This window comes from Paramisgurnus dabryanus, chromosome 12 (assembly GCF_030506205.2).
Source record: "Paramisgurnus dabryanus chromosome 12, PD_genome_1.1, whole genome shotgun sequence".
Lineage (NCBI taxonomy): Eukaryota > Metazoa > Chordata > Actinopteri > Cypriniformes > Cobitidae > Paramisgurnus > Paramisgurnus dabryanus.
In genome coordinates, this window is record NC_133348.1 from 7,235,464 (window position 1) to 7,262,096 (window position 26,633).

At 39.5% G+C, this 26,633-nt stretch overlaps 1 protein-coding gene across 3 annotated transcripts in view; it reads right to left on the bottom strand.

The window, feature by feature from the left end:
* LOC135738335 (kelch-like protein 29) overlaps positions 1 to 26,633 on the bottom strand; it is a 325,496-nt gene that overhangs the window by 127,608 nt on the left and 171,255 nt on the right. For all 3 annotated transcript variants that reach the window (XM_065256340.2, XM_065256342.2, XM_065256341.2), the window contains exons 4-5: positions 18,097 to 18,244; positions 8,560 to 9,072 (exon numbers count right to left, since the gene is read on the bottom strand). In XM_065256340.2, coding sequence (XP_065112412.1) covers positions 8,560 to 9,072; positions 18,097 to 18,244 — 661 coding nt within the window. The remainder of the gene's footprint in view (positions 1 to 8,559; positions 9,073 to 18,096; positions 18,245 to 26,633) is intronic.

Consider the following 26,633-nt stretch of genomic DNA (forward strand, 5'->3'; position numbering starts at 1 on the left):
TTCTCAACCTCACCACTGGATGCCGCTAAAATTTACACACTGCACGTTTAAGTTGATCTAACTTTTACTTTTTAAAGTAAAGCATGATGGGCATATAGTTCCCACGTGGCCGTATAAAGTGCTTTAAAAAATGGTTCACAATAAACAAGAGGTTCTTCACAAGGACACAACTTTTATTTTAAAACGCAACTTACAAGTAATTAAAGGGACACTCCACTTTTTTGAAAATATGCTCCGAGTCAGGTGCTAGCACGTTTAACATAGCTTAGCATAATCCATTGAATCTGATTAGACCATTAGCATCGCGCTAAAAAATAACCAAAGAGTTTGGATATTTTTCCTATTTAAAACTTGACTCTTCTGTAGTTACATCGTGTACTAAGATCAACGAAAAATTAAAAGTTGTGATTTTCTAGGCCGATATGGCTAGGAACTATACTCTCATTCTGGTGTAATAATCAAGGACTTTGCTGCTGTAACATGGATGCAGCAGGCGTAGTGATATTACGCAGCGCCTGAAAATAGTCCCCTGCTATTGAAAGTAACCAAGGGGACTATTTTCGGGCAGTGCGTAAAATCACTACGCCTGCTTCAGCCATGTTACATCAGCAAAGTCCTTGAATATTACACAATCTTAGTACACAATGTAACTACAGAAGAGTCAAGTTTTAAACAGGAAAAATATCCAAACTCTTTGGTTATTTTTTAGCGCGATGCTAATGGTCTAATCAGATTCAATGGATTATGCTAAGTTATGCTAAAAGTGGTAGCGCCAGACCCAGAGATCAGCTGACTGGATTCCAAAACTGTAAAAATCAAATGTTTAACTCTAGGGAAGCTGGAAAATAAGCCTATAGTGTAATGTCCCTTTAAAGTAATTGAGAGATTCAATAAAAATTTAATTTTCACAGTTTCGCATTGTTGCAAAGTGTCTTTACAAGAAACGTTGTCATAATTAAAGTAGCGAAAACTAAAGTTTATGATGTAAACGGACTGTAATTCAAAGTCAAAAAGGGATGTATGAGATCAAGGGACGGGGATTAAAATCAAAGCAAAAAAATCAAAGCAAGTGAAAAACAAAACTGACAGCCCAACCTTCCCATCACGACTGATAGGAGAAGAAGAAATTTTATTTTGATGATGATTAATGACATTTTAATCTAATATCTTAAGCAAGCTGTCAATCCAAATTATATTTACTGTGCAACTCATGCATTAAATATTAAAAGAAATAAAGTGTAAAGATGATAAAAAAAACACTCACTGCTCAACTTCATTAAACTTTATGAAATTAAATAAAAAATTTAATTAAATATCCATCTTCATTTTAGCTGTGACATGAAATCAGAAAACAGAAGCGAACTTAATACAACTTAACCTAATCTTCCTTCATCAATAGATGTTCATCGGTAAAGACCACAGACGTATCATCCTTTTCATCTAAAATTATGCCGAAAAGATTTTAAATTCAAGATACGGTGCAAGCATTTTTTTCTCTTAAGGTAAGGGTGCAACGCATCTTCTTTGCAAAACTAATTTTGTTTGCTTATTGCAAGCACAGCCATTCCTGACACCTCGCTTGCTAACTTCACACCAAAGAGGTAAAACCGCTGCTAAATAATAATCAACTACATTTCACTCTCACTGAAAGACCGCATAAGCTCAAAATTGCTTCCTCAACAGTCAGGCAACCCATCGTAAACATCTCGCTTTTAAACAGCCTGCATTCACAAACAGGTGCACAACAGACTGAAATTTGTCATTCAAAACATATGAAATTTAAATGTGATAAATATGTTTCCCATCATGGCTAAGATAAGATGGCTGGCAATCAAATGTATATCTCATATAAGATCTGTGGAGGGAAATCTGAATAATGATGAAGGCCCACCATTTACATCACACTTACATTTATGCACTTTCATCCGATGCAATTTACAGTGCACTTAGGGCATTTTTTTACTTTACATTTATGCATTTGTCAGAAATTTTTATCTAAAGCGACTTACAGCGCATTCCAAGGTAGACTTTTTTTATGCTAATGCAATGCCTCACCTCTGAGCTATACAGGAATAGTTTATGTCTGTGTAAGACATATAAGCTATTTAATTTATTGTGTAGCATGTTATATCTTAAAGCAGTAAAACCTTGAAATGACACAGTAAAACATGCACACAAAATCAAATTTGTGTTCCCATGCAAGGGTTAAAAAATGAAAACCAATCAGATTGCTGTATAATAGCTGTAAAACATAAAACTGACACTCGTTAGTTAATATTTAGACTAAAAAGACTATATGCAAATGTATAACATCACATAACACTTCTGTTAGCACAGATTTGCTCCGACAAAACCCAAAACCTAAACCAATGTTCTTTCAGATTAGCGTTTTAAGAACATACAGGAAAATAGACAGCTTTCCAAGACAATGCATACTTACGGTGGGCCTTTCAGATAAGCTCGTAATTAGAAGACACAATGACAGGAATGTTTTAATAAATGCATGCAATCGCACAACTGTATATGCAAAACAGGAGCGCCGCCCGGCACCAAAAAGGGCCGCTCTGAGGGTGGCCCGGGCATCGCGGTGTTAATCATCTGTCTAAACTGATTACTTTCCTAATTGAACAGCCGACAGCCCGCGTGCCATTATAGGTCATTTGTCTGGAATGGCAGGGGAATGGTGCTTGAACACACGCAAGCTGTTTGGAAAACAATCCCAATCCTTATGAGCAATGCTTCTGCGGCTTTGCGTTAAACCAGAGGCTGTTTTATTTACAATGATGCATCTTGGGATTTGGTGTTCTGTGGAAAACCAAACACTCCTGAAGGTGCTTACGAGCAAACTGAGGCTCATTTTCTGTGTCTACAGTTTCATCTAGACACCTTGAAAAACAATATCAGGCGGTGAAAGATTTCGCACAGCCAACTGGGGAGCTTTTCAGGGTGTTTTGGGATATAAACACAATACTATGCAGCTCACGATCGACCACTTCCCGTGCCGGGAATGGGACTGTTATATGTAAGACGGCATTGTCCGTCGTGAGCTTATCTATGCCGTTACAGGGAGGAATCATATTTCAAGTTTCTCCTCATTAACATGCTCTCGAGTGTATCACGAGCGGTCCGCAACTTTCGTTTCGCCACGTGTGGCTCTAGCGGCGGGGAATGCCGGGTGCAGAGAGAATGGCCCGGGGCAGATCTGTCCTAATGAGACGAGGAATTCTACAAAAAGTCTGCGTTTGCCTCCGTGTCAACCGCCCGGAAGCTCGTCTCCATTTATTCACAGAGATGGGACTCACAGCGAGTCGGAACAGCTCTGAATAACGTGACTGTCATTTACAACCAGACGGATCAAAGTCGGAAGTTCTAGTGTCACTTGGATGTGGAAAGCGGCATGGCGGGGAACAGTGGATATGGTTTTCCGACTGCGCCTCTGAATTCACAAGTAATACACACACACACACTTGTTAAATTGTCAATGCAGGCTGAAAATGAATTGCAATTCTGAAAGCAATAAGTAAGCCAACTCTCTGCGTTTTTGTGTATTGTATTTGGTATTTTTAATGTGCTTACTTTATGGCAATGCTACAAAAAATCATTTTATTTCAGAATGCTGATGGCAGCAAGAGGACAGAAAACCATATCTGCCCAAAACTGAATTTTACAGGCACTGGCATCAAAGAAAAACTTGAAAAACCCGGAGCCAAAATCTCGACACCAAGGAGGCAACATTGTGCTGATGAGACGAGATATTCGGCTTCTGTCGTGCCAATCGGGACCGTTGAAAGTCTAAAAGTACAAGCTTACGCTTTAAATCATTGCTGTTTTCTTAAGAAATGCCATTTTTTGGGCAGCTGTTCATTGAGAAACAACAAATTTTGCAACTTTTCTTTTCTCCCAAGCGCTTTCCCCGCCAAAAAAAGGTCTGCCTAAAACACAACACGTCAGTTTAAAAGACTATATTTCCACACGTTATGATTTAAAGACAGATTTTTATGCTGATAGGATCCCCGAACAAATATAAATCATCCCAAAAGCTCTGAAACAACTGGGCAGCCCTAAATTTCAACCCTAAACTTCAGAGGTGTCACATCAAAGATGAGATCGGTCCATTTTTCCCCAGAAACACTCTGAGCCTGTCAATCATTTTAGGTTTACTGACATGGGAATGCAGGGATGTGAAGAAAGACCGTGTGGATACAACTAACAGAATTAAAACATTTCGATGTCAAAACATTACGATTTAAATTAAACTGTGTGAAATATAAATCACTTTGAAGGCCCTAATTTCAATGTATTTTTCAATTTTTCTATTCTATAATTCTATAAAACACAAATACGACAGAATATGTCCAAATAAATGAATGCCAAAGTCAGATATATTTCATCTAAACATCTTTCTGATTAAAAAGGAATTACAGGAAATCCTAAAGAGAATCTGGACTCACTAAAGAGAGCTATTACGCTAATGACATCCGCTTTTTATATATGGATTTTTTTATACCATCGATTCAACTGATGCATTTTTCACCAGGTACTAAACCACCGATGAAATGAATAGCATCACTCATTCTGCAGTGCTTCTGTGCCGCTTTACCTTTAATACCCATGAGCACCTTTTATGTATAAACCTATAGAAAATAAAACTGGCTTCAGACAACAGACTGAGCAACTGAAGGCAACACTATAAACCACAGAAACAATATTATCTACTGAGAAGTCAGTTTTAGTACTGTGTTGTCTCAACGCATGAATTGCTTCAAATGCCTCAAACTAAACTCGAGCAGGATTTAATAATATTAAAGTCCATGTAAAGTCATTTCAGAGAATTGTTTCTAAACGCATTATAATGTAAACACGTTGCAAAGTCTGTGAACTATGTAGCACTGAAATGTGAAGTTACAACGTTTTTCCACATTTCTGTGTTAAGGATTATTTGGGCGGGGCTAAAATGGTGGCTCGATGATGCATTGGAGCCTCTAAGCTTGGCCCCGCCCCTAACACAATCACAACATTTACATTTAATCATTTAGCAGATGCTTTTATCCAAAGCGACTTACAAAGATAATGAAACAATCAAGTGATTTGTCATAGGGAGGCAATAATCCAAGATTATACCAATGTACAAATCACAAGCAGCCATTAAGGGTGTAGCAGTATTTGACAGTCGAGAGAGACCAGCAACTATCCTGTGAGTGGGCGTGGTTTCGCCCCAGCATTTGAGAGCAGAGAATCCTTTCGGTTTTTCCAAGAATTTTCCGAGAACGTTTTTTTTTTTTAAATCATTAAACTTTGGCTGCATAGTTAATATCACATTTTCTGATGTGTCACAAACTGAGAACACATTTAGGGCCAGATTTACCATCATTTTGGTGTTAAATAACGACTTAATAAAGACATGCACTGAATAATTTCTAGGAGTTTCTCTTTCAGAAATCAAAATTTATGGTTTATGGTTCAAAACACATTATTTTCCACAGACTGTACATTTTTGTAGCTCCATATTTCACTCTCTTCCTGAAATGCACAGATTTCGTACAAAACTCATCAAAAACGTGTGTCCCTGATTGGCCAGGACTTAAGAGCGCTTTCATTCGTTGTTCATTTACGTGCGTTTCCCAAAGATGCACGTAAAACGATCGCTCGCAGCTTGGTTTTAAGTGCTACTTACGAGTCACTATCCGTTTGTCAGGTGCTGAAATGTCACCAATAGAATGGCTCGATTTGTAGCATAAGCTTGTTTAGGCTAATGATCTTCAGCCGATGTGCACTAATATTTTTTATAATATTTTTTTTATTATTGTTCAATGACTTTTTGAATGTTTTAATAATTTGTGCATAATGAAAAATTTTTTTCCGTATTTAGTTAGGACTCGTCTCACTGCGAAATGCCTTCTGCATTTTATATTATAGCCTGGGTGCCAACATTTTGAGCACGGGAAGATCGGTCTGGGGTTTCTCCGTTGAGGAGCTACTATGCGAGACCCAAAGCTGGTCGACCAATCAAATTGTCAGGGGGGGCTTTATACGATGATGGACAGATGATCAACAGTAACGTAATCAACCACGTCACCAAAGAGCGCGTGTGTTGAATCTATTTACAACGAAATGGCTGCCGATATAGAATTCAGATGTGTGGATTCTGACATTGAGTCTGTTCTAAAAGATATCGACAGAGCATTGATTTTAAAAGAGGAACAATGTTATTTTTTATTTGCTGAAGTAAATAAAAGAGGAGTCACTAAGCGAAGTCACACAATACCAGACGTTTCAAAACTTCTTGTAAATCTTAATGTTTTGTCCCCGAGTTCGGTTTAGTGTCCTATGGCTTTGTTAGCTGGGATTACACATCACGCATTTTCCGCTGTGCTATCCATGGTGCTTGAACTAATTTGCGATGCTCTTAGCAGTATTAGCATTTTTAGTAAATACCCCGCAGATTTTACCACTCCCATTTGCGCTTTTTGGGAATTGCGCACTTGCACTAATTTGCCCCATTTAGTAAATCTGGCCCTTAATATTGGACTAAATACAGACTTTAAACTGGTAACGTGTGTCCAGTGCAGTGATTTTAGTACTCACAACCAGCCTTGAAACCACAACTGTTATCAGTGCTACCACAAACTCATCAAAAGTGACTTAGAAATATGGAAACATCACAAGCAATTTCTCCTAAGAGCAAACAATAAAACTACATACTATTACAAGCAAACTATAAACATGTTTGCCTAAAGTATGCATCAGGCACTGAGATCTCACATTGTGTGTTAAGGCTACGACTAAGCATAGACATAAGAGCAAAGTAAATAAAACCTGATGAAATATCAGATAGAGCAGTCTGTCCAAAGTCCTCTCAAAAAACATTCCCAAAGCATTGAACGCAACTCAACACTGATGGATAAAAAACATCATTCATCTACATTTCTAAAAAATGCCCAGAGCTTCAAAAGAAAAGAAGAAAAGACCACAGAGAAGACGGTGGGCACTTTGTCCTCACTTTAAGCTCACGGTTTTAGCGCTACAATAACCTTGCCAACTGCACTTAGGCACAATGCATTTGTATTAAGCCACAAAACTTCATACTTTACACCGCTTCTGCTGTGTGCTGACCCGTGAAGGATTCACGGGTCTTTAAGGGGTTCTGTCAGCGGGAAACGCAGCCAAAAAACACCAGGGAACCCACGTTTTCTGTCAAACCGAGCTTGGAGGTGAAGTGCTCTTAAAAGCCAATGCGGTCAGCAAGGTGAAATGTACGACAAGTTTCTGAATATATCAGCTATCCGAATAAGTCTGGTCAGTTTAAAAAGGTAAGTGTGAGATTTTTGCACCACTAGATGATTTTAAACAGCACATTGGTTTTACAGATAGCTCCACATTGAATTCACGCCATTGGCTTTTACAAGTTAGAAATTTGGGGAAACAACATTTCCGTCAAACTTCCAGTCCCGTAGTCATTTTCTTCTACACCTGTATGAATTTCTTTTTTCTCATGAGTACAAAAGAAGATATTTTGACAGATGATGACCATTGAATTCCATAGTAGAAAAACAAATACGGTGCAAATCAATGGGTATCAAAATATTTTTTTGCGTTCAACAAAATATAAAAACTCATACAGGTTTAAAACAACATGAGGATGAGTAAATGATGACAGAATTATCATTTTTGGGTGAACTATCCCTTTAAGAGGCTTTACTGTAGGCACATTTCAGTCAACCAGGCTGGTAGACCAGCTGGCCATCCAGTTAACTTAGCTAGGCTGATTAAAGATGTTTTATTTAGCAGGTAAGTACAGTACAACATTATCATTCCTGAAATGACATCACTTTACTGATGGTATCTGACCCATAACACCAAAAAAGCACTTAATATTACATTTAAAATATATTAACCAATTGCATTATGTTGTTATGCAAGCTCTCCCTGCACACATGGCAAATTAGTCGGCTATGGTTCTCACAACAAGAGATGGATATCTGCTTTTTAACTGCGTTTTGAGCATTTCAATTGCAAAAATGCACGGAAAGTCCAATCTAATTGGCTCTATTGCATCTTAAAAGACAATTGCAAGTTGCATCGATGTGGAAAGCAAATTGCACTCATTTTATTGAGCTCATAAAAAAAATCAAATGAGCTCAGAAAGCCAATCTAAACCTAGATTAAAAGCGTCATTAAACGTGGAAATTGCTGAGGGAATACGCAACATCTGTTTCTGGACTGACAGTCTCGTCCAAGGTTATCTTGTACAAACAACAATTTACAGCTTTTCAAACCAGTCAAGAATTCACAGCGGGAGAATCGCCAAACCCGGCGCAGAAGTTTTCAGAGAAGAGGCCTGCTTATGTGTTATTTGTTTTTAGACCGGATCTGTCGACCTTGGTGATGCTTTTATACAGCAGGCTGCTACTCACAAGAGAAATTTCGACAACATCTTGCCGAAGTGTTTGTGGTCAATTTTTCTTGCTGGCATCAAATGCAATACCCTGCAAAACATATTTCACAACATCTTGGTTTTAGTTTAAAAGTACCCACCGAGTTCCACCCGGACTTTCTTACCTTTCGGATGACTGGGGTCCGTGAACTCGTACTTCCCCATTCCGACCGTACGGAGCATCTGAAGACCGTTCGGACTTTCCGGATTTGTGGAGGCTGGCGTGGGTTGAGTAGTCGCCTGCCCGTTGGTCAGCGGCAGTGCGGCGGATGGCAGAGTGGGCGGATGTAACAGCGGATGGGTCATGTGACCGTTACCCACCACGGGGTGGACTACCTGGCCAACTGTCGTTAGGGCCGAAGGGGTGATTGGCAGCTGGCTGGTGACGTAGTGCGAATGGTTCTGCAAGCTCAGGACCAAGCTGCCTGCTTGCTGGGAGGACACTGGAGGAAGCTGAAAATGGGCAGCCATGAGCGGATGGTGCGGGGGGACTGGCGTCTGGATGGCTGGGGTCACACCAATGATCGGAGACTGGACAGACGCTCCTTGACTGTAGATGGCAGGTTGTGGCATCCCATATGAATGAGCCAATAGGCTGGGCTGACTGACTGCCACCACTGGCGGCACCCACGCGGGCCCTGCAGAAACAAAAAGGGTTGACGGATAAAGCATATAAACATTTGACTTTGTGTCACCGGCATTTCAGCAACCTCAAGACTATCCAATTATCAAGCCACTTTGAAAAAAAGGTGTCTACTAAGGGCGCACTCACATTATCCAAACCAAACCAAACCAAGATCCAGCGCGATTGTCACCCCTCCCTACTCCCCCAGATGCACGCACTCACACTGTACTTGTATCGATCCGAGTCCGGGCGCACTTTCGTCATTAAGATGCGATTGTTTTGAAAAAAGCAGGAAGTAAAGCTCTCTCTTAACACTGGAACCCACCGTAATGATAAGTCTGTGTTTTTTATTCGGAGTCGTTTGGTGCGCGATTACAGACAGCCCTCTCACATGTTATCATATTACTTAGTTGATCTGTCACGTGTGCAGCTCGGACATTCACGTACCCCCGCGGCGCGCATCAAAAGGTTTTTACGGAGGCAGATGAAGGTGAGTGGTCGCGCAACTGACGTCTTCACCTTTTGAATCGCGCTCAGGCGCGATTACGCTCACACCACAGCCTTCCGCGCATGAGCCCAAGTGAACCGCGCTCCGGCCCACCTCTGCAACCCGGCCGCGGCGCGAATAACCAATCCTTGCTCGGGCGCGGAACAGAGCGATCACACTAGTCAAACAAACCAGGCTTTGGGGGTCAAACACGCCCGAGCGCGGTTTGGTTTGGATAGTGTGAGTGCGCCCTAAATGACAAATAAACCTGCAAAAACAGGAACTTGGTGTTTATCAATTATTGAACTTGAGTAAGAAAATTATTGTAATTTTATTATTATTTTGTAAACTTTAATGGTATACTAACACACATTGACTTTGGACCACAAAACCAGTCATAAGTCGCACAGGTATATCTGTAGCAATAACCAACAAATGCCAAAAATCATTCGGACATTAAATAAAGATCATGTTGCATGAAGATATTTTGTACATTTCCTACCAAAATATATAAAAAATTTATTTATCATATATATATATTTGTGCACCCTTAGATTCTAGATTTTCAAATAGTTGTATCTTTACCAAATATTAAACCCCCTTTCAAATCAATAACAAAACTTATTTATTTAACTTTCAGCCGACGTATAAATCTCAATTTACAAAAATTGATCGTGATGGGTTTTGTGGTCCAGGCTCACATATGGCCTCAAAGCTTAGAAACACCTAAATCACCATTTTTATTTCATGAGGTCTTTAAAAGAACGACAGGGTATTTTGATGGAAATTCCTCGGCAAATGTCGATCCGTGTTCTCTAAGATTGCATCCGTGTTTCCATCAATGAGTCATTAGTGTAGATGTTTGGGACAAAGCAGAAATTGGGGTGTGGGACGAAGGCCACTCAAAAGTGTTTTTAGTGTCAAGAAAATAACTATTTCTTATTCATTCATTATTTATTTTTACCAGCGCAGTTCTGCAAAAGTGTTCAACAAACTCAACTTACACTACAGTTCAAAAGTTTAGGGCAGGGCCGCGGGGCAAATGCGGCCCGCCAGTCTTCTTTATCCGGCCCAGCTTTATCAGATTTAAAATCAGCATAGTTACTTTAAAGCTGTCCTTACTCTGTACATGACAAATGACGGTCGATAACCCAGAAGTAATTCCCTATAGAGAGTCGCAAAGGGGCTGCGTGGGGTGCCGACCATTTGCAGGTGAATAATTTTCTTATCCAAAAAAAAATATATAAAATAACTTGTGTGACTACACCACATCCGACACATATAATAGGTAAAAGTTAAATATATATAAAAGGTAAAAATAGGGGTAAAAGTTTGACCCGCATCATTTTTACATTTTTAAAATCTGGCCCTTAAAGAAAAATGGTTCTTTTTGCACAAAATAATTCTTATTAGTTTTGATGACTGAAAATTATTCATAAATGTATAATGTATAAACCTTTCAAACAATAAGGAGGAATATTTTCTGCAGCGTCTTTAAGGGTTAGTTCATCTGCTGACGTAGTTGCCAAAAGATTGGTAGGGTGGCAACTATGTCAGCCGGTGACGTCAGCAGCCTGTGCCGTAGTCTGCTCGTGAATGCCCACTGAATGACCAAGGAGAATCAAATTGTTGAATAAAATCTTTGTTTGGTTTTCTTTGCGCACAGAAGTGCTCTCGTCGCTTCATGATATTATTATTAAACTACTGATGCCACATTGACCTTTCATTCTTTTCTGGGCTTATTTGGCAAAATCAAACAGCAGTCTATGGAACCGTCACAAGCCTCTCAGTTTTCATCAAAAATATCTCAAAAAGGGGTTCTAAAGTCAATCAAAGGACTTTATGATAAATTTGTCATTTTGGGTTGAACTAACCTTTAAACTTTAAAGGTGCATGATCTCTGAAAGCCAATGTTGACATTTTAAATCACCTAAACAAACATGCCCCTACCCCAATAGAATCGAGACCTCTTTTCTGGTGACGTCTGTGGCTGTCCTGACTGCAGCGCCTGCCACCAGAATAAAGTAATGTAACACGATCAAAACGGCAAAAATCTCTGAAAAGTGACAAGGATGCAGCACTGAATTGATAATATTGTGCATATTTAACAGATTAAAAGACAAGTAACAGATTAATGGACGCTTCTTTGATTTTGGTTATTTACATCTGGTTATATACATATGGTTATAACATATGGTTATTTAAAACACTCGACTTAAAAGCAAAAACATGCTTTTAATCGCACTATTTGTCGTGTTTTGATGGTGTGGTAAACTAAGTTTAGCTAAGCTAACGTTTACCTGTGTCATGTTATAGATATGAAAAATAGGTTTAGGAATGATTTTGAATGGTAAAGCTCATTGAAATGTTTTGTTTTGGAAGAGAGGCATTTGAAACAAAGTCAAAGAAGGTAAAGTGAGACATTTAATCAAAGAAAAGAGGGATTAAAACACTGTAAATAGATCAATGTCAGTAATTTTAATGAATACAAAAGAATGATATAGATGGCCATTATTTGTCTGAAAAGGTGTGAATGTTTACTTCCCTTGACATTCTTATTAAATGGGTCAGTCTGACACACTAAATAATGGAACAAAACATTCAAAGAATGCAATGGAAAGATGTGAGTAAATAAATGTTAGCCTTTCTGAGATTTCTCTAAAAAATATCTCATGACATAGTTTTAAAAAACATTTCATAAAACTGAGAGTTTTAAAGATATCATCTTCAGATTTGAAACACAACAAGGTCAGACCTGATGCTTTAGATTCTCTAGATTCTTTTATGGACAATATAAATAGTTTTTTATGAAGATGTATCAAATGTATTTTTGAAGTTATTCGAAGTGTATTTTTTAGCCTTTCATAACTAGTGTTTTTATTATCACAAAAAAATCAGTCTTTACAATAAACTTCCAAGTGTCTGCAAAGCATTCATGAACTGAATCTAATTTTAGTTTGGGTATGACTTTTTGGGGGTTTTCAAAATAGGCTGTTGACTTTTAATTGGTTAAAAAGTAGTGTCTAAAAATGACCCGCTCCACATGCAATGGGAAATATAAAATACAAAAAAATAATCCATATATAACTTAATTCCTCCACTTTCCAGGTCAGAATCCACACTACGAGCCCACAGACTAAAGCACATCAAGTCAAGTTTTGATCATAAAACATAAATATATATAGTTATATATATAGTTTACATATAAATTTCCCTACATTTAAAAATAATTCCCATTAATTCCTGTTAAATTCGCAATTTGGATTTTTTTTCCAGATTCAGTTTTGTTTTTTGGCAGCCCTTTTAGTTTTAGTCTTAGGGCCCTATTTTAACGATCTGAAACGCAAGTGCGAAGCGCAATGCGCAAGTGACTTTGTGGGCGGATCTTGGGCACTGTTGCTATTTTCCCGGCGGGAGAAATAACTCTTGCGCCAGGCGCAAATCAATAAGGGGTTGGTCTGAAGTAGGTTCGTTTTTCATAGGTGTGGTTTGGGCGTAACGTCAAATAAACCAATCAGAACGCTATCCAACATTCCCTTTAAACGCAAGGGCGCAAGTTCCATGGCGGGTTGCTATTATTATGACGGATTTACCAGGCGCACACCAGGAGCGGTTCACAGCCGAGGAGACCGACGTTCTTGTAAGAGCAGTCAAAGACAGAGAAGTTGTTTTGTATGGGGATGATAGGAGAAACCCGCCCAAATCAGCGTCGTTTAAACAGGCGTGGGAGGAAATAGCCACAGTCTCATCAGCTGACATCCCCATCGTTGCGCCAAGCGCTACAATGATGTCAGGAGACGGGGGAATCCCAAGCTTGCCAGCATAAATCGGCCATGCCGTGTAATGGGAGGTGGATCTGCCTCAGGACCTGACACCAGCAGAGGACATCGCTGCGTCCACCCTCACCACTGAAAGGGTTTGGGGGCTTTGAAATCAGACCCAAGAAACGCAAGCAAGGTCCAACCCCAAAGTACTCTTACAAATCAAGTTCATATACATTAAGGTTTCTTATGAAAATATTTTAATCGTTATTTGCATGAGAATTTTTTAACCCAGCCACACAATAAATAAAAACTATCACCACAAAGCTCACCACAATGATTTCCTTTATCTCATGTGTTAATATTTTTTATTGTAACAATTTATGATTTGCATCTGTGTAACTGTTGCATCTGTGTAGATTAGATAAGCAAAGTGTGTGCGCATTGTGCACGCTATACATTATGGTCAATCATGCGCCCTTAAAATAGCATAATGAACAACGCGCAACACGCCACTGACTTTAGACTAGTTTTTTTTGGTCAGTGGCGCAATTGTTTTTTGAAACTGCAAAATAGCATCAGGGATGGTTTGTGCCGGAACACGCCTCCTTTTTTGCGCTGAACCTCCCAGGGAGCGCAAGTTCATTCCCTAGTTTGCCGACGTGCGTCTGTGGAGGGAAAAACCCGCTGTGCGCCGGTGCAAAATACGAATGATACATGCGTCACTGACAAAGTCAATTGCGATGGGTGCAAGATAGGGTCCATAGTCTTTTGGATGAAAATGCTTTTTTAATTTTTGTTACATTTTAGTCACTTATAAACTTGATAGTTTTAGTCAAGTTTTAGTTGACGAAAACACCAAAAGGTTTTTGTCAAGTTTTAGTCGATGATTTAGTTGCTGATCCTTTTTAGCTAAAAACACGCAAAATAGGCAGAAATTGCATGCATTGTGAACGTCAGCCTTATAATCATTTTCGTTCTGCCTCGTCTTGTCACCGAAAACTCGAAAGCGCCTTGTCATCATGTTTTCTTCACCTTAGAGCCATTTTTAGCTAGTTATCGTCGCGTCATAAAAAAGGTGCGTCAACAAAATCATGTTGTTATCGTCATCGTTGACAAAAACAACACTGCCTAGATTAAATTCCCATGGAAACTTTTTCGCCCCTTTGAAACTTTCCCTCCTGACTCATCCGTTTAAAAATACACTGACATTTTAAAGTTTCCTCCCCTAATCTCACCGAGACCATGATTCATTTAGAGCATCTCAAGCTGAAAACAGATGTACACAAGACTGTGTGAAAATATGAGCTGTGAACAGAGATCAGTTCAAACATCATCTACTTGATCCTAGATCTTCAGCAACTCAGCACTCAGATTTGGTGTCTTCTGTGAAGAGAACGGCAAAGCTTTCTTTCTCGGGACACCGTGGATCCAAACCAGATTGATGCTGCTTATGGGAATTACCCACAATGCAACAGGGCAGATTAATCTCGTGATGAATATGCACTCGGTTTGGACCCGTGCTCTTCCATCTCTGGAAAGACTGCACGTGTAGCTCCTCAACGGTGATGGTATACGAAATACAACAGGCGAGGAGAAGATTAAAAACCATTAATCATGACATTGGCCTTTACCAGTGTATGGTCTGAAGACACAAATGTACCAGAAAAAAGTAAATGTACAGTACAAGCAGCCTTATTAGAAACTAAGGCTGCCTGATATTAAAGTAAAAAGCAATATGTATATAAGTTAATAATATAAGTTGGTAAAATCGACCTACTGTAAACTTTGACTATACGTAACTTTTTGACTGTATGTGCATACTGCATTACAGTATATATCTTCCAAACCTATTAACTATTCATTTCAACCATTACAGACACTCCAACCCAAAATGTTCTGTACCATATTAGTACAAAAGTGCTATAAGTCACAACTAATTCACAGCAATCAAGGCTTTTGACTAAAAATATCATTCGATTATTACAAAAATTTACAAATGAAAATTAAACTCAATTATAGCCCTTAGCTAAATCAGGAATTGAAAGCTAATGACATTAACAGTATGGATCCTTGCCTGGTTTGCTCATATAATTACGTGCACTAAAAAATCTTTGTTTGATAAGTGCTTTTGCTTTTTCCTGCATTTCTGTTAAATCAACCGCGAACTGTTGGCATACGAGGGTTTCCTTTCAATGAATTCAATTCAAATTTGTCATATAAAGAGCCGAGTCTTTGTCAACTTCTGTAACTTTCCAAAAATTAAAAATGAAGTTGAAACCGCTGCTAACTGTGATGATTAATGAGCGCCCGCAGAGCTGTTATGAGAATCGTGTTGCTGTTTGTCTGTTGAGCGTGTAGTTGGTCTCAGTGCTAATGTGAGCCACGTCCCTGAATGTGTAACAGTGTTGTCGCTGACTGACATCTCACTTTGTGTCTTGAGGTAGGTGCCGGAAGCGGGGTCCCGTTGAGCTCAGCACAATGCTAATGTTCCCTCCTTCTGCGAGCTGTTCGGTTCCTGCCACACCGGCACAGCGGGGGCCCTCTGGAGACCCCGGGGGGCTCCGGAGAGGCCAGTTGACAACACACATCTGCCCTCTTGAGCAATAATGTTCAATTTCCCCATGTATAATCGATCAAAAAGGGCTAGTCAGGTCAACAGTCTATCTTTATTAAAATGATTCTGTCTCTAGACAACAATACGGTAAGAAAACATCAGTGTAGCGTGAAACACTTTGGCTGATCTCTTATTACTGGCTTGCTTCTCTTGTTTGATGTTTTGTAGTTTTTCCATGCTGAAGTTTCAAAAGCAAAGTTTGAAAAGTCACCTCATGAGACATCTCACAACAGAGATACATCATTATCTGACCCCTGTGATTCAGTTTAACTAACAGTCCTGCTTTTAAAGAAAATAAAGATATAAAAACAGAGTTTTTCTTAGAAGTTTGTGAACTCAGAAACCATTTAGTTCCTCAAAGCTCAGTGTGACTTCATCTGACCAGATCAAATTCAACAGGTGTTTTGAAGGGCACCTATTATGGCTTTTTTACAAGATTTAATATACCTGTAAGTCTCAGGTGTGCTTTGAATGTGTCTGTGAAGTTTCAGCCCAAAATACCGCACATATTTATTATAGCATGTCCAAAATGCCCCTAATTGGATGAGAGCAAAAACGTGCTCAAAATAAGAACTGTAGGTTACACTTTATTTTGATAGTCCACTTTAGACATTCTACTTACTATAAATAACTTTGCAACTACATGTCAACTAACTTTCAATTATTTGCAACTATACGTCAACTAACTGTCATTAGTGTATTAGTAGACTTTAAGGGTTGGGGTTAGGGAAGAGGTTTGGGTTAGTGGAATAAGTTGACATGCACCTGCAAAGATACTTAAAGACAGTTAAATGTCTGTTGAGATATCATCACAATAAAGTGTTAGTAGATATTAAGCAGACAGTTTACTAATTCTCCAAAGATTGGTAGTTGATAAGTAGTTGCAAAGTTACTTATCGTTAGTAAAATGTCTAAAGTGGACTATCGAAATAAAGTGTTACCGAACCGTATAATGCAAACTACAAAAAAGTGTATAGAAAGTGTACAACGTGTAATAAAGTGAAACTAGAAAACAATATAAATGTTATTAAAGATGCATGTTTCTTCTGATGAAGCATATAGTAAGTAAAATATTCACTCCTTAATCATACTAAAACATTTCTTATAAAGCGACCCGTTCTGGTCCTTCATTCTGATTGGTTGAAATGCGTTCTAAGCCCTGATAAAATACCCCGGTAACCCCACGGTTCAGCCGCATTACATAAGTATCACCGCGCAACTGTTGCTACATACTGATTTATGAAAATAAGCATCACATTCTTTAATCATATTATTTATTTTTCTACAATTGCACAATTAATGGCGATATCCAGATAAATGTCAATACACTTTTTTTTGTCTTCTAGTCAATACATTTTTATTGTGTCTGCACTCTGTTGCAGCCACACTTGTTTTTTGAGGAACTACTTTGTTTGGTGGAAGAGTAATATTTGTACTAATATAATTACAACTTATTTGTGTTTTATTTTATGAAATCCAGCTATGCATATAAAGTAACAGTTTTATAAAAGCAATAAGCCCCGTGAAGCAGTGGTGTTACAGTGCATTTTATAACAGCTTTGTGTCGTGCCTAACAACGCCCCTTAGCTGTTATAAAATGCAATGTTAACCCACTGCTTCCTGGGGCTTATTGCTTTAATTTATGAACATTAACCATGGTTTTATTATAGTTAAAATGTAGTTACCATGTTTTTGGTATACATTTGTACTACAAAAATCATAGGTAGAGGGATAGTTCACCCAAAACTGAAAATGTCCTCACTGTCATGTTGTTGTAAACCTTAATGAGTTTGAATATGTTTAACACAAAATTTGACAAATAATGATAATCACACAGTTGACTTTACTTACTGATTTCCATAATAGGAAAAAACAATACTATGAAGTCAATGGGTACTGTCAACTGTGTGATAACCATCATTTATCAAAATATCTTCTTTTGTGTACAACAGAATAAAGACAGTCATCTTGGTTTCCAATAACATGAGGAAATTATGACATTTTTGTGGTGAACAATCCCTTTAAGCTATAGTTATCGTATGGTATCCAAAGGGTGCTACAATATGCTACAATATAAGTCGTTCATTCATAAAAAAATCTGTTGCACATTACAGTATCTGTAGTACCGATGAAAAAGAGGCCATGTAGATGTAAGGATATACGGTACTGTACCTGTGGTGTCATTCTCTCTGTGCTGTTTGTTAGGCGGCTCATCAGTTTCCCACGGTGTGGTCTGGTTGATAGGGGTCTGGCCCCATCTCACCCCAGGGGCCAACAAGAGACTCTGAGTCTGATTCTCACCGGGAGAAAGGCCTGATGCCTGTGGAGAGAATATAAAAATACATGTTGAGATCAGACAATATGACACAAAACAGCTTTTGTCTACACATTATGACAGTAAACCCATGCAAACCGTTTAGTGTCCTTTATTAGAACCTTCTACAGCATCTTTATTTTTAAAAGTCTTAAAAAAAACAAAGGTTCCTATACATTTTTTTCTAGAGCAGTATGGTTCCATAAAGCCCTTAAAACATCTACAGGAGCTTTCTTAGGGTCCTATGATTCCCACGATGCGGAAACACGGATGGAATCCAAGCATAAAAATGTAATTTACTGTACAACGCGGAATGTCACGGAATTTGGTACATTTTGCATTCAGTCATTTTTAAAACCCATTATAACTCATTATTCGTTCATAACTCATTTTTTGTTTCATTAATCAGCAAATGACAGAAATGTGCAGAAACATTTTCCTTAAGTGTAATGTTGGACGTAAAAAAAGGTAAGTTCGTCCCTCGTCATGCATTGCAAACAATGATAAGCGTGGTCTCTATAGCTTAAGCAAAGCCTGAAACACAGCAGACTAAAGGCACAGTATACTTTCATCCCCCGCCCACCTTGCTCGTGCACACATCCACTCAATGCAATGCTCTTCACATCTATTTACCAGCGTGTATAGCTTGTATATGTTCCTCAAATAAGAGGGCTCACGAAGTAAGCACACAAAGGAATTGGCATCGGCAGTCAACACGCACATAATCACTGAACTAAGTTTTCTTTCTAACACTGCAAAAATTATTTTCAAGAAAAACATTTTTGTCTTGTTTTCAGAAAAAATATCAAAAAAATTCTTAAATTAAGATGCTTTTTTGTTGATAAGCAAAATGACCCAAGAAAATAATACCAAATAAGACCAAAAATATCAAATTTATTATATTATATAACATGTAATACAGATGCCTAAAAAAAGTAAAACAAGATGAGTATAGTTTTATGTTTAAAAGAAAAAAGTAACATGTGGTTGCTTGTCAATAGAATATTTGTAGTACATTGTGGTTACAGTGACAGCAAACTTACATCGGCCTAATGTCATTTTAATTTTTAACTTTCAATTAATTCTTGATAAATTGATTTGTTTAATGTTTTCAGCCGATAAGATATGCTTTTTGATAACTTAAATTTAATTTAACCATTAAAACCAGAATCCAGAAAAATTTAATACACAAAATTTGAAAATAATAGAACGGGAAACACGGAATTTAAGAATAAATAAAACGGAATTTGGGAAAAAATAAAACGGATTTCATAGGGCCCTACTTTTTCCCAAAAGGTTTATTGTAGTGGAAAACATTTTGACTATAAAAGGATAAGAATAAAATTGTTTCTTTTAAGAACTTTAATGTTCTCTGGGGAACCAAAAATGGTTCTCCTTTGATATTGCTGTAAAAGCCTACAGACCTATGTAGATTTGCTTATGATACATCGCTTTGGATAATAAGATAATATATATAAATAAATATATAAATAAATAAATAAATAAATAAATAAAAAATATATATATATACACACACACACACACACACACACACACACACACACACACACACACACACACACACACACACACACACACACACAATAGGATATTCTTTCATTAAAAATATTGCACACTCTCCTGAGATTATAAAAAAGTATAAAGAAAAAGTATAAATAATAAAAAATTATAATTTAATTAAATCTTAATAAAAACAAATAATAAGCAGCTTTATCACTATATATAAATATACAGAAGACATTTTGTAATCACAACTTAATTTTTTACTATTGTTATATTTTGATTACAGCCTGTTCATGGATTAAAAAAGTCATTTTCCACCCAAATATTCACACAAAATCTGAATAACAGTAATTAAAATATGCAAATTACGGTTTTGTGTATTTCTACCAGGTTTCTGCTTTAACGTTTGGAATGGATTGCGAGATTCCCTCCGCGTTGACGATATAAGACCCTAATTACACATTGTTCTGACTCTAATCACTATTTCTCAATGAAGTGCTCATATTAGGCCGGGATTGGCAATTAATTATTAAGTATAAGAGGCAAAAAACGCAAGTGTCAAGGAGACGGGTACTAAATGCCTTCATTATATCGCCATCATTTAAAGTGCTTCATAAAATGAGATTTAAACCCTAAAGAAACATTAGAAAGATTATACGGTTTCATTCACGGCATATCACATCAGTGCTATTCATTGCAGCAGTGATTGTTTATCACCCTATAATGAACTATAACCTCTGTATGGAGGAGTAGAAAGTAAGCATTCAAAAAAGTGAAAAACAAGATGACGTAAGTAAAGATTGATAGTAGAGGAAGTTTAGAAACCTTGCTTTAAGTTTAATTGAGTTGAGGTTTTATGTCAAACATGCAGGTGGAGTGACGGGTCGATCGTGTGATCCAGGCAGATGTACGAGAGTTCCTGAGAGATGAGTTAACCTGGCATCGCAACCTCACCCTGCTCACAACCTCTGAGTTAATGGAAAAGACCTCGTCATCAACCCACTGCTTCGGTCCATGAGTTTTCCTCCATTCCATTATCATCAGCGACCTGCGTTTTACTTCATCAATTTACCCATCGTGCATCTCCGTCACCTCCACCTTAAGCCAATTTGTTGTGGGGTTACACTGCACACAACAGCGTCAACACGCAAAACGTCTCATCGTGATTGGTTTGCGGAGATGCAGAGGGTCGACCTTCGGATGGTAAGTGCTAAACTATCTGTCCATTAGGGGTGTCAACAATAATCGATTCAGCGATGCATCGCAATGCGCGCATGCCCGATTCAGCATCGATGCAGCAAAGTGCCATAATCGATTATGTCACTGTTTATTTTCTGGCCTCGAGTGGACAATAAAAACGCACTATTTTCCATGGAAAGCAGACATATGGGCACATTTCGGATTCTACGAAGTTAATGGGAAACTAGACAAGACTTACGCTGTGTATAAAATTCTCATCTCAGGTATATAATTGTCATTGTCTTAAAGCTGCTAAGCTTCCATTTTGTTGAGAATAGTTGCACTTGACTTTACTACTTGACTGATGAAAAATTTGCCTTGTTGTGTACAGTAGAATTCTGATGCATCGCAATGCATTGTAGAAGCGAATTGAATTGAATCGTTACCTGGTGAATTGTGATTGAATCGAATTGTGAGGGCAGTGCCAATGCACACCCCTACTGTCCATACACCGGATAAACTCAACTCAAAGTGGTGCTGTGTATGTTTGGCAGAGGTCGGGCCATGTTATTTCAACGCTCGATTTCAATAACTCACTTCAGGTTCTGGGACAAAACAAAAAATATTACTGTACAGAACTGGAAAAAAAGAACAATTATTTTATTCATATTGACCTGCATATGGGTGCCATGCCCTGCAATCCATTTTCAAACAAAATGTGTTTTTTTTATTGAGGTTCTCACACTGGTTAAAAAATCATACCACATAGCTCAATGTTCATTCATTTCATTCATTCATTTATTTAGCTGACGCTTTTATCCAAAGCGACTTGCAATTACTATATATGTCAGAGGTCGCACGCGTCTGGAGCAACTAGGGGTTAAGTGTCTTGCTCAGGGACACAATGGTGCATCACAGCTGATTCGAACCCGGGTCTCTCACACCAAAGGCGTGTACCTTATATTAGTATATTAGTACCTCAAAGGTAAATATTAGTACCTTAAAGGTGTATATAGTATCTCAAATGTGTATATTAGTACCTCAAAAGTGTATATTAGTACCTCAGGTAAATATTAGTACCTCAAAGGTAAATATTAGTATCTCAGATGTGTATATTAGTACCTCAAAGGTAAACATTTGTACCTTAAAGGTTTATATTACTACCTCAAAGGTAAATATTAGTATCTCAAATGTGTATATTAGTACCTCAAAAGTGTATAATAGTACCTCAGGTAAATATTAGTACCTCAAAGGTAAATATTAGTATCTCAAATGTGTATATTAGTACCTCAAAGGTGTCTATACCATCTCAAATGTGTATATTAGTACCTCAAAAGTAAACATGTGTACCTTAAAGGTGTATATTAGTACCTCAAAGGTAAATATTAGTACCTCAAAAGTGTATATTAGTACCTCAGGTAAATATTAGTACCTCAAAGGTAAATATTAGTATCTCAGATGTGTATATTAGTACCTCAAAGGTAAACATTTGTACCTTAAAGGTTTACATTAGTACCTCAAAGGTAAATATTAGTATCTCAAATGTGTATATTAGTACCTCAAAAGTGTATATTAGTACCTCAAAGGTGTCTATACTATCTCAAATGTGTATATTAGTACGTCAAAAGTAAACATGTGTACCTTAAAGGTGTATATTAGTACCTCAAAGGTAAATATTAGTATCTCAAATGTGTATACAGTATTAGTACCTCAAAGGTAAACATGTGTACCTTAAAGTTGTATATTAGTACCTCAAAAGTGTATATTAGTACCTCAAAGGTGTCTATACTATCTCAAATGTGTATATTAGTACCTCAAAAGTAAACATGTGTACCTTAAAGGTGTATATTAGTACCTCAAAGGTAAATATTAGTATCTCAAATGTGTATATTAGTACCTCAAAGGTAAACATGTGTACCTTAAAGTTGTATATTAGTACCTCAAAGGTGTCTATAGTATCTCAAATGTGTATATTAGTATCTCAAATGTGTATATTAGTACCTCAAAGGTAAACATGTGTACCTTAAAGTTGTATATTAGTACCTCAAAGGTGTCTATAGTATCTCAAATGTGTATATTAGTATCTCAAATGTGTATATTAGTACCTCAAAGGTAAACATGTTTACCTTAAAGGTGTATATTAGTACCTCAAAGGTAAATATTAGTATCTCAGATGTGTATATTAGTACCTCAAAAGTAAACATGTGTACCTTAAAGGTGTATATTAGTACCTCAAAGGTAAATATTAGTATCTCAAATGTGTATATTAGTACCTCAAAGGTAAACATGTGTACCTTAAAGTTGTATATTAGTACCTCAAAGGTGTCTATAGTATCTCAAATGTGTATATTAGTATCTCAAATGTGTATATTAGTACCTCAAAGGTAAACATTTGTACCTTAAAGGTGTATTTCCCTTTCAGTCGGTCACTACGACGTCACGTCGTGACAGACGAATTGGGAACTCGCTTAGAGAGACCAATCTGCTTCGTATACAACTAAAACGCCAATGAACTTGGCCTTGAGATATTTGCATAATGCTGGCGCCGCCCCGCCAGGTGCCTATATAAGCAGCAGGTGCAAATATGGAAATTAGCTTTTTCGCTTCGAAAGCCGGTATTATCTGCTACTGAGAAGCTACTTGCTCTTCTGGGAACGGTTGCGGAAGTTGATTGACAAGCAGTACTAATACAGCGGACGCTCGCAGTATTCCACTGCTCGGCATATTTTTTGTTTGAGTTTTGTGTGTGCGTTGCCTCTCCCTGTGCACATCATCAGCTGAGCACCTAAAGAGTGATTTCCCTAAAGAGTGATACGTGAGAGCTCTGTGTCTTTTTAAAGACAGCCACTCTCTCGTATATTCGGAGATCAGCGTCCTTTTCAGGATTGCTTTTCGTCCGTGCGATCTTGGATGCGAGAGGTATAAGGGTTCCAGTGACGGTCACGAGCGCTATCCTCGTGCTTAGGCATCAAGCACTCCGAGGCTGCGTTCGTGGAGAGTTTTTGTTCTCTCTGTGAGAGCATAACCCTCTTGGATTGCGGAGATGACTGACGTTCTACGGGAATGCTGTCCGCGCCTTTGCAGTGCTGGCGCCGGCAGGGTGCGGCTGTCAAGCGCTCGCAGGACGCTCTTCCCATCACTACGCTGAGTAGGACGGAGGATACGTCCTCCACCTACCGGCCTTCTCATCCTCAGCAGGTTGAGGCTCCGGTGGAGACTGCAGAGTGGTGTTCTACGATTTCTGCCGAATCCATTGGACCTCCTTCTGGTCCCGTCACTTCTGCAGCATCAGAGGGGTGTCCATCTTTTCCTCCGAGGCGGAGTCGTCCCGGAGATGGCGGCCGTGCCAGCTCGAGCGGCGGAAACGGTAGAGTTGGAGAGGTTAACCCCTCTCCGCCCGAACCGTACTGCCCACCTGATTGGTACTTCGGAGCTGTTCGGGCCTCTCGGTCCTCTCCTCCTGTGCCTTTCTTTCCCGACGGCACGAAGAGCTGACGTAATTTGCGGCCGTCTCGGCCGTTCAGCTTTCACCCCTCACCTCCCTCACAAACTATTTGGAAGAAGTTCGGTCGTGCGTAGATGGATCTGTTTGTGTCGCCGGACGATACCCACTGTCGCCTATTTTATTCACTAACCGAGGGCAGCCTCGGCGTGGATACGTTGGCACACAGCTGGCTGCGGGGGATGCGTAAATACGCATTCCTTTCAGTGAGCTTTATCGCACAGACACTGTGCGAAGTCAGGCAGGACGAGGAGAGCCTTTTTATTAATCGTCCGTACTGGACGACCAGGAATTGGTTTTCATAGTTAATGCTCCTCGCGACAGCCCTCCCTGGCGGATTCCCCTGAGGAAGGACTTTCTTTCTCTAGGAAGGGGCACATTTGGCACTCGCGCCCCGACCTGTGGGATCTCCATGTATGGTCGTTGAGCGCGCGCAAGGTTTAGGTGATTTACCACAAGCGGTATCTAACACAATCGACGCGGCACGAGCTCCGTCCACAAGATGGGCTTACGCGTTTAAATGGAACCTTTTCGTCACCTGGTGCTCTTCGCAACGCGAGGACCCCAGAGAATGCCCTATTAACATCGTGCTTTATATCTTCTACATAGGTTAGATGGTAGGCTGTCCCTCCGCTATTAAAGTTGATATCGCCGCTATTTCTGCTCATCACTCACTCACTTATCAATGGCAGATTAGTTGGCCAGCATGATTGGTTATTACATTTTGAGAGGCGCTCGCAGGCTAAACCCCTCGCGCCCTCCCTCTATTCCTCCTGAGACCTGTCCATGGTGCTGAAGCCCTTCAGGTCCCCCATTTCAGCCTTTGCAGTCTGCGAGTCTGAAGTTTCTGTCAATGAAACTCTGACCCTGCTAGCATTGGCCTCCGTGAAGAGAGTAGGGAATTAACATGCATTCTCTGTTGACGATTTGTGCCTTTAGTTTGGTCCTGCTGTCTCACTGAGACCCAGACCAGGCTACGTGCCCAAAGTTCCCACCACTCCCTTCAGAGATCAGGAGGTGAGCTTGCAAGCGCTGCCCCCGGAGGAGGCAGACCCAACCGTGGCTTTGTTGTGCCCCGTACGCGTACTGCGACTCTACGTGGTTTGCACGCAAAGCCTCAGGACCTCAGACCAGCTCTTTGTTTGTTTTGGTGGCCAGCAGAAAGGGAAAGCTGTCACTAAGCAGAGGAAGTCTCTTTGGATAGTTGATACTATCGCCCTGGCTTATAATCTTCAGGGTATTCCTTGCCCCTTTAATTTGAGAGCGCACTCCACACGGAGTGTTGCCTCATCTTGGGCTCTCGCTCGTGGTTCCTCGCTAACAGACATCTGCAGAGCTGCTGGTTGGGCGACACCTAATACGTTCATTAGATTCTCCAGTGTCCGTATCGAGCCTGTATCCTCTCGTGTTCTTTCCTCATCAGGGGGAGCACGGAGAGCAGTCTCGCAGGTCGGCTTGCAGCCTCCAACTGATGCTTCATAACTGTGTCAGTATGGAAGGCCTTCAGAGCAAAAATGCGTAATGTGATTTGTTCTTCCTCTGCTGCCTTGGCAGCCTTTGTTGCGGAGCATTGGCTGTCAGCCTTTCACTAGCTGTATCCTCGCGAACCTACGTGTCTGGCTCGGGCTCCACATTATGTCCCACCGGGTTCCTTTGTGAGTATTTTTCCATGGGGTTAATCCTACCAGCCCACGTTTCCCTTAGCAGAGCACTGCTTTGCTTACACAGCCACGGCTGTCTTTTTTCCTCCTACGGTTGACTTTCGCCCACCATTAGCCCTTAACAGGGTGGTAGCTTCCGCAGCGTTCCTATACCGCTCAGATAGGGCGCTTCCCAGTCGCTGGCACTACTGTGGGGTTAAGGAACATCTAGTGCCCGGCCTTCTGCCTTAAAACCTATTCTCCTTCTCCTTAAGTGGAACCGGAGGGCTTTACGCAGTCACTGGAAGAGGTCAGCCCTCAGTGGCGTTTTGGTAGGGATTCCCAATTCGTCGGTCACGACGTGACGTCGTAGTGACCGACTGAAAGGGAACGTCTCGGTTACGGATGTAACCCTCGTTCCCTGAAGGAGGGAACGGAGACGTCACGTCCCGTCGCCACAGGGCTGCCCCCTGCTGTTTATCGGCCGGTCTCTTTCTCCCGGTTTTCTCAGCGAAAAGAAGCTAATTTCCATATTTGCACCTGCTGCTTA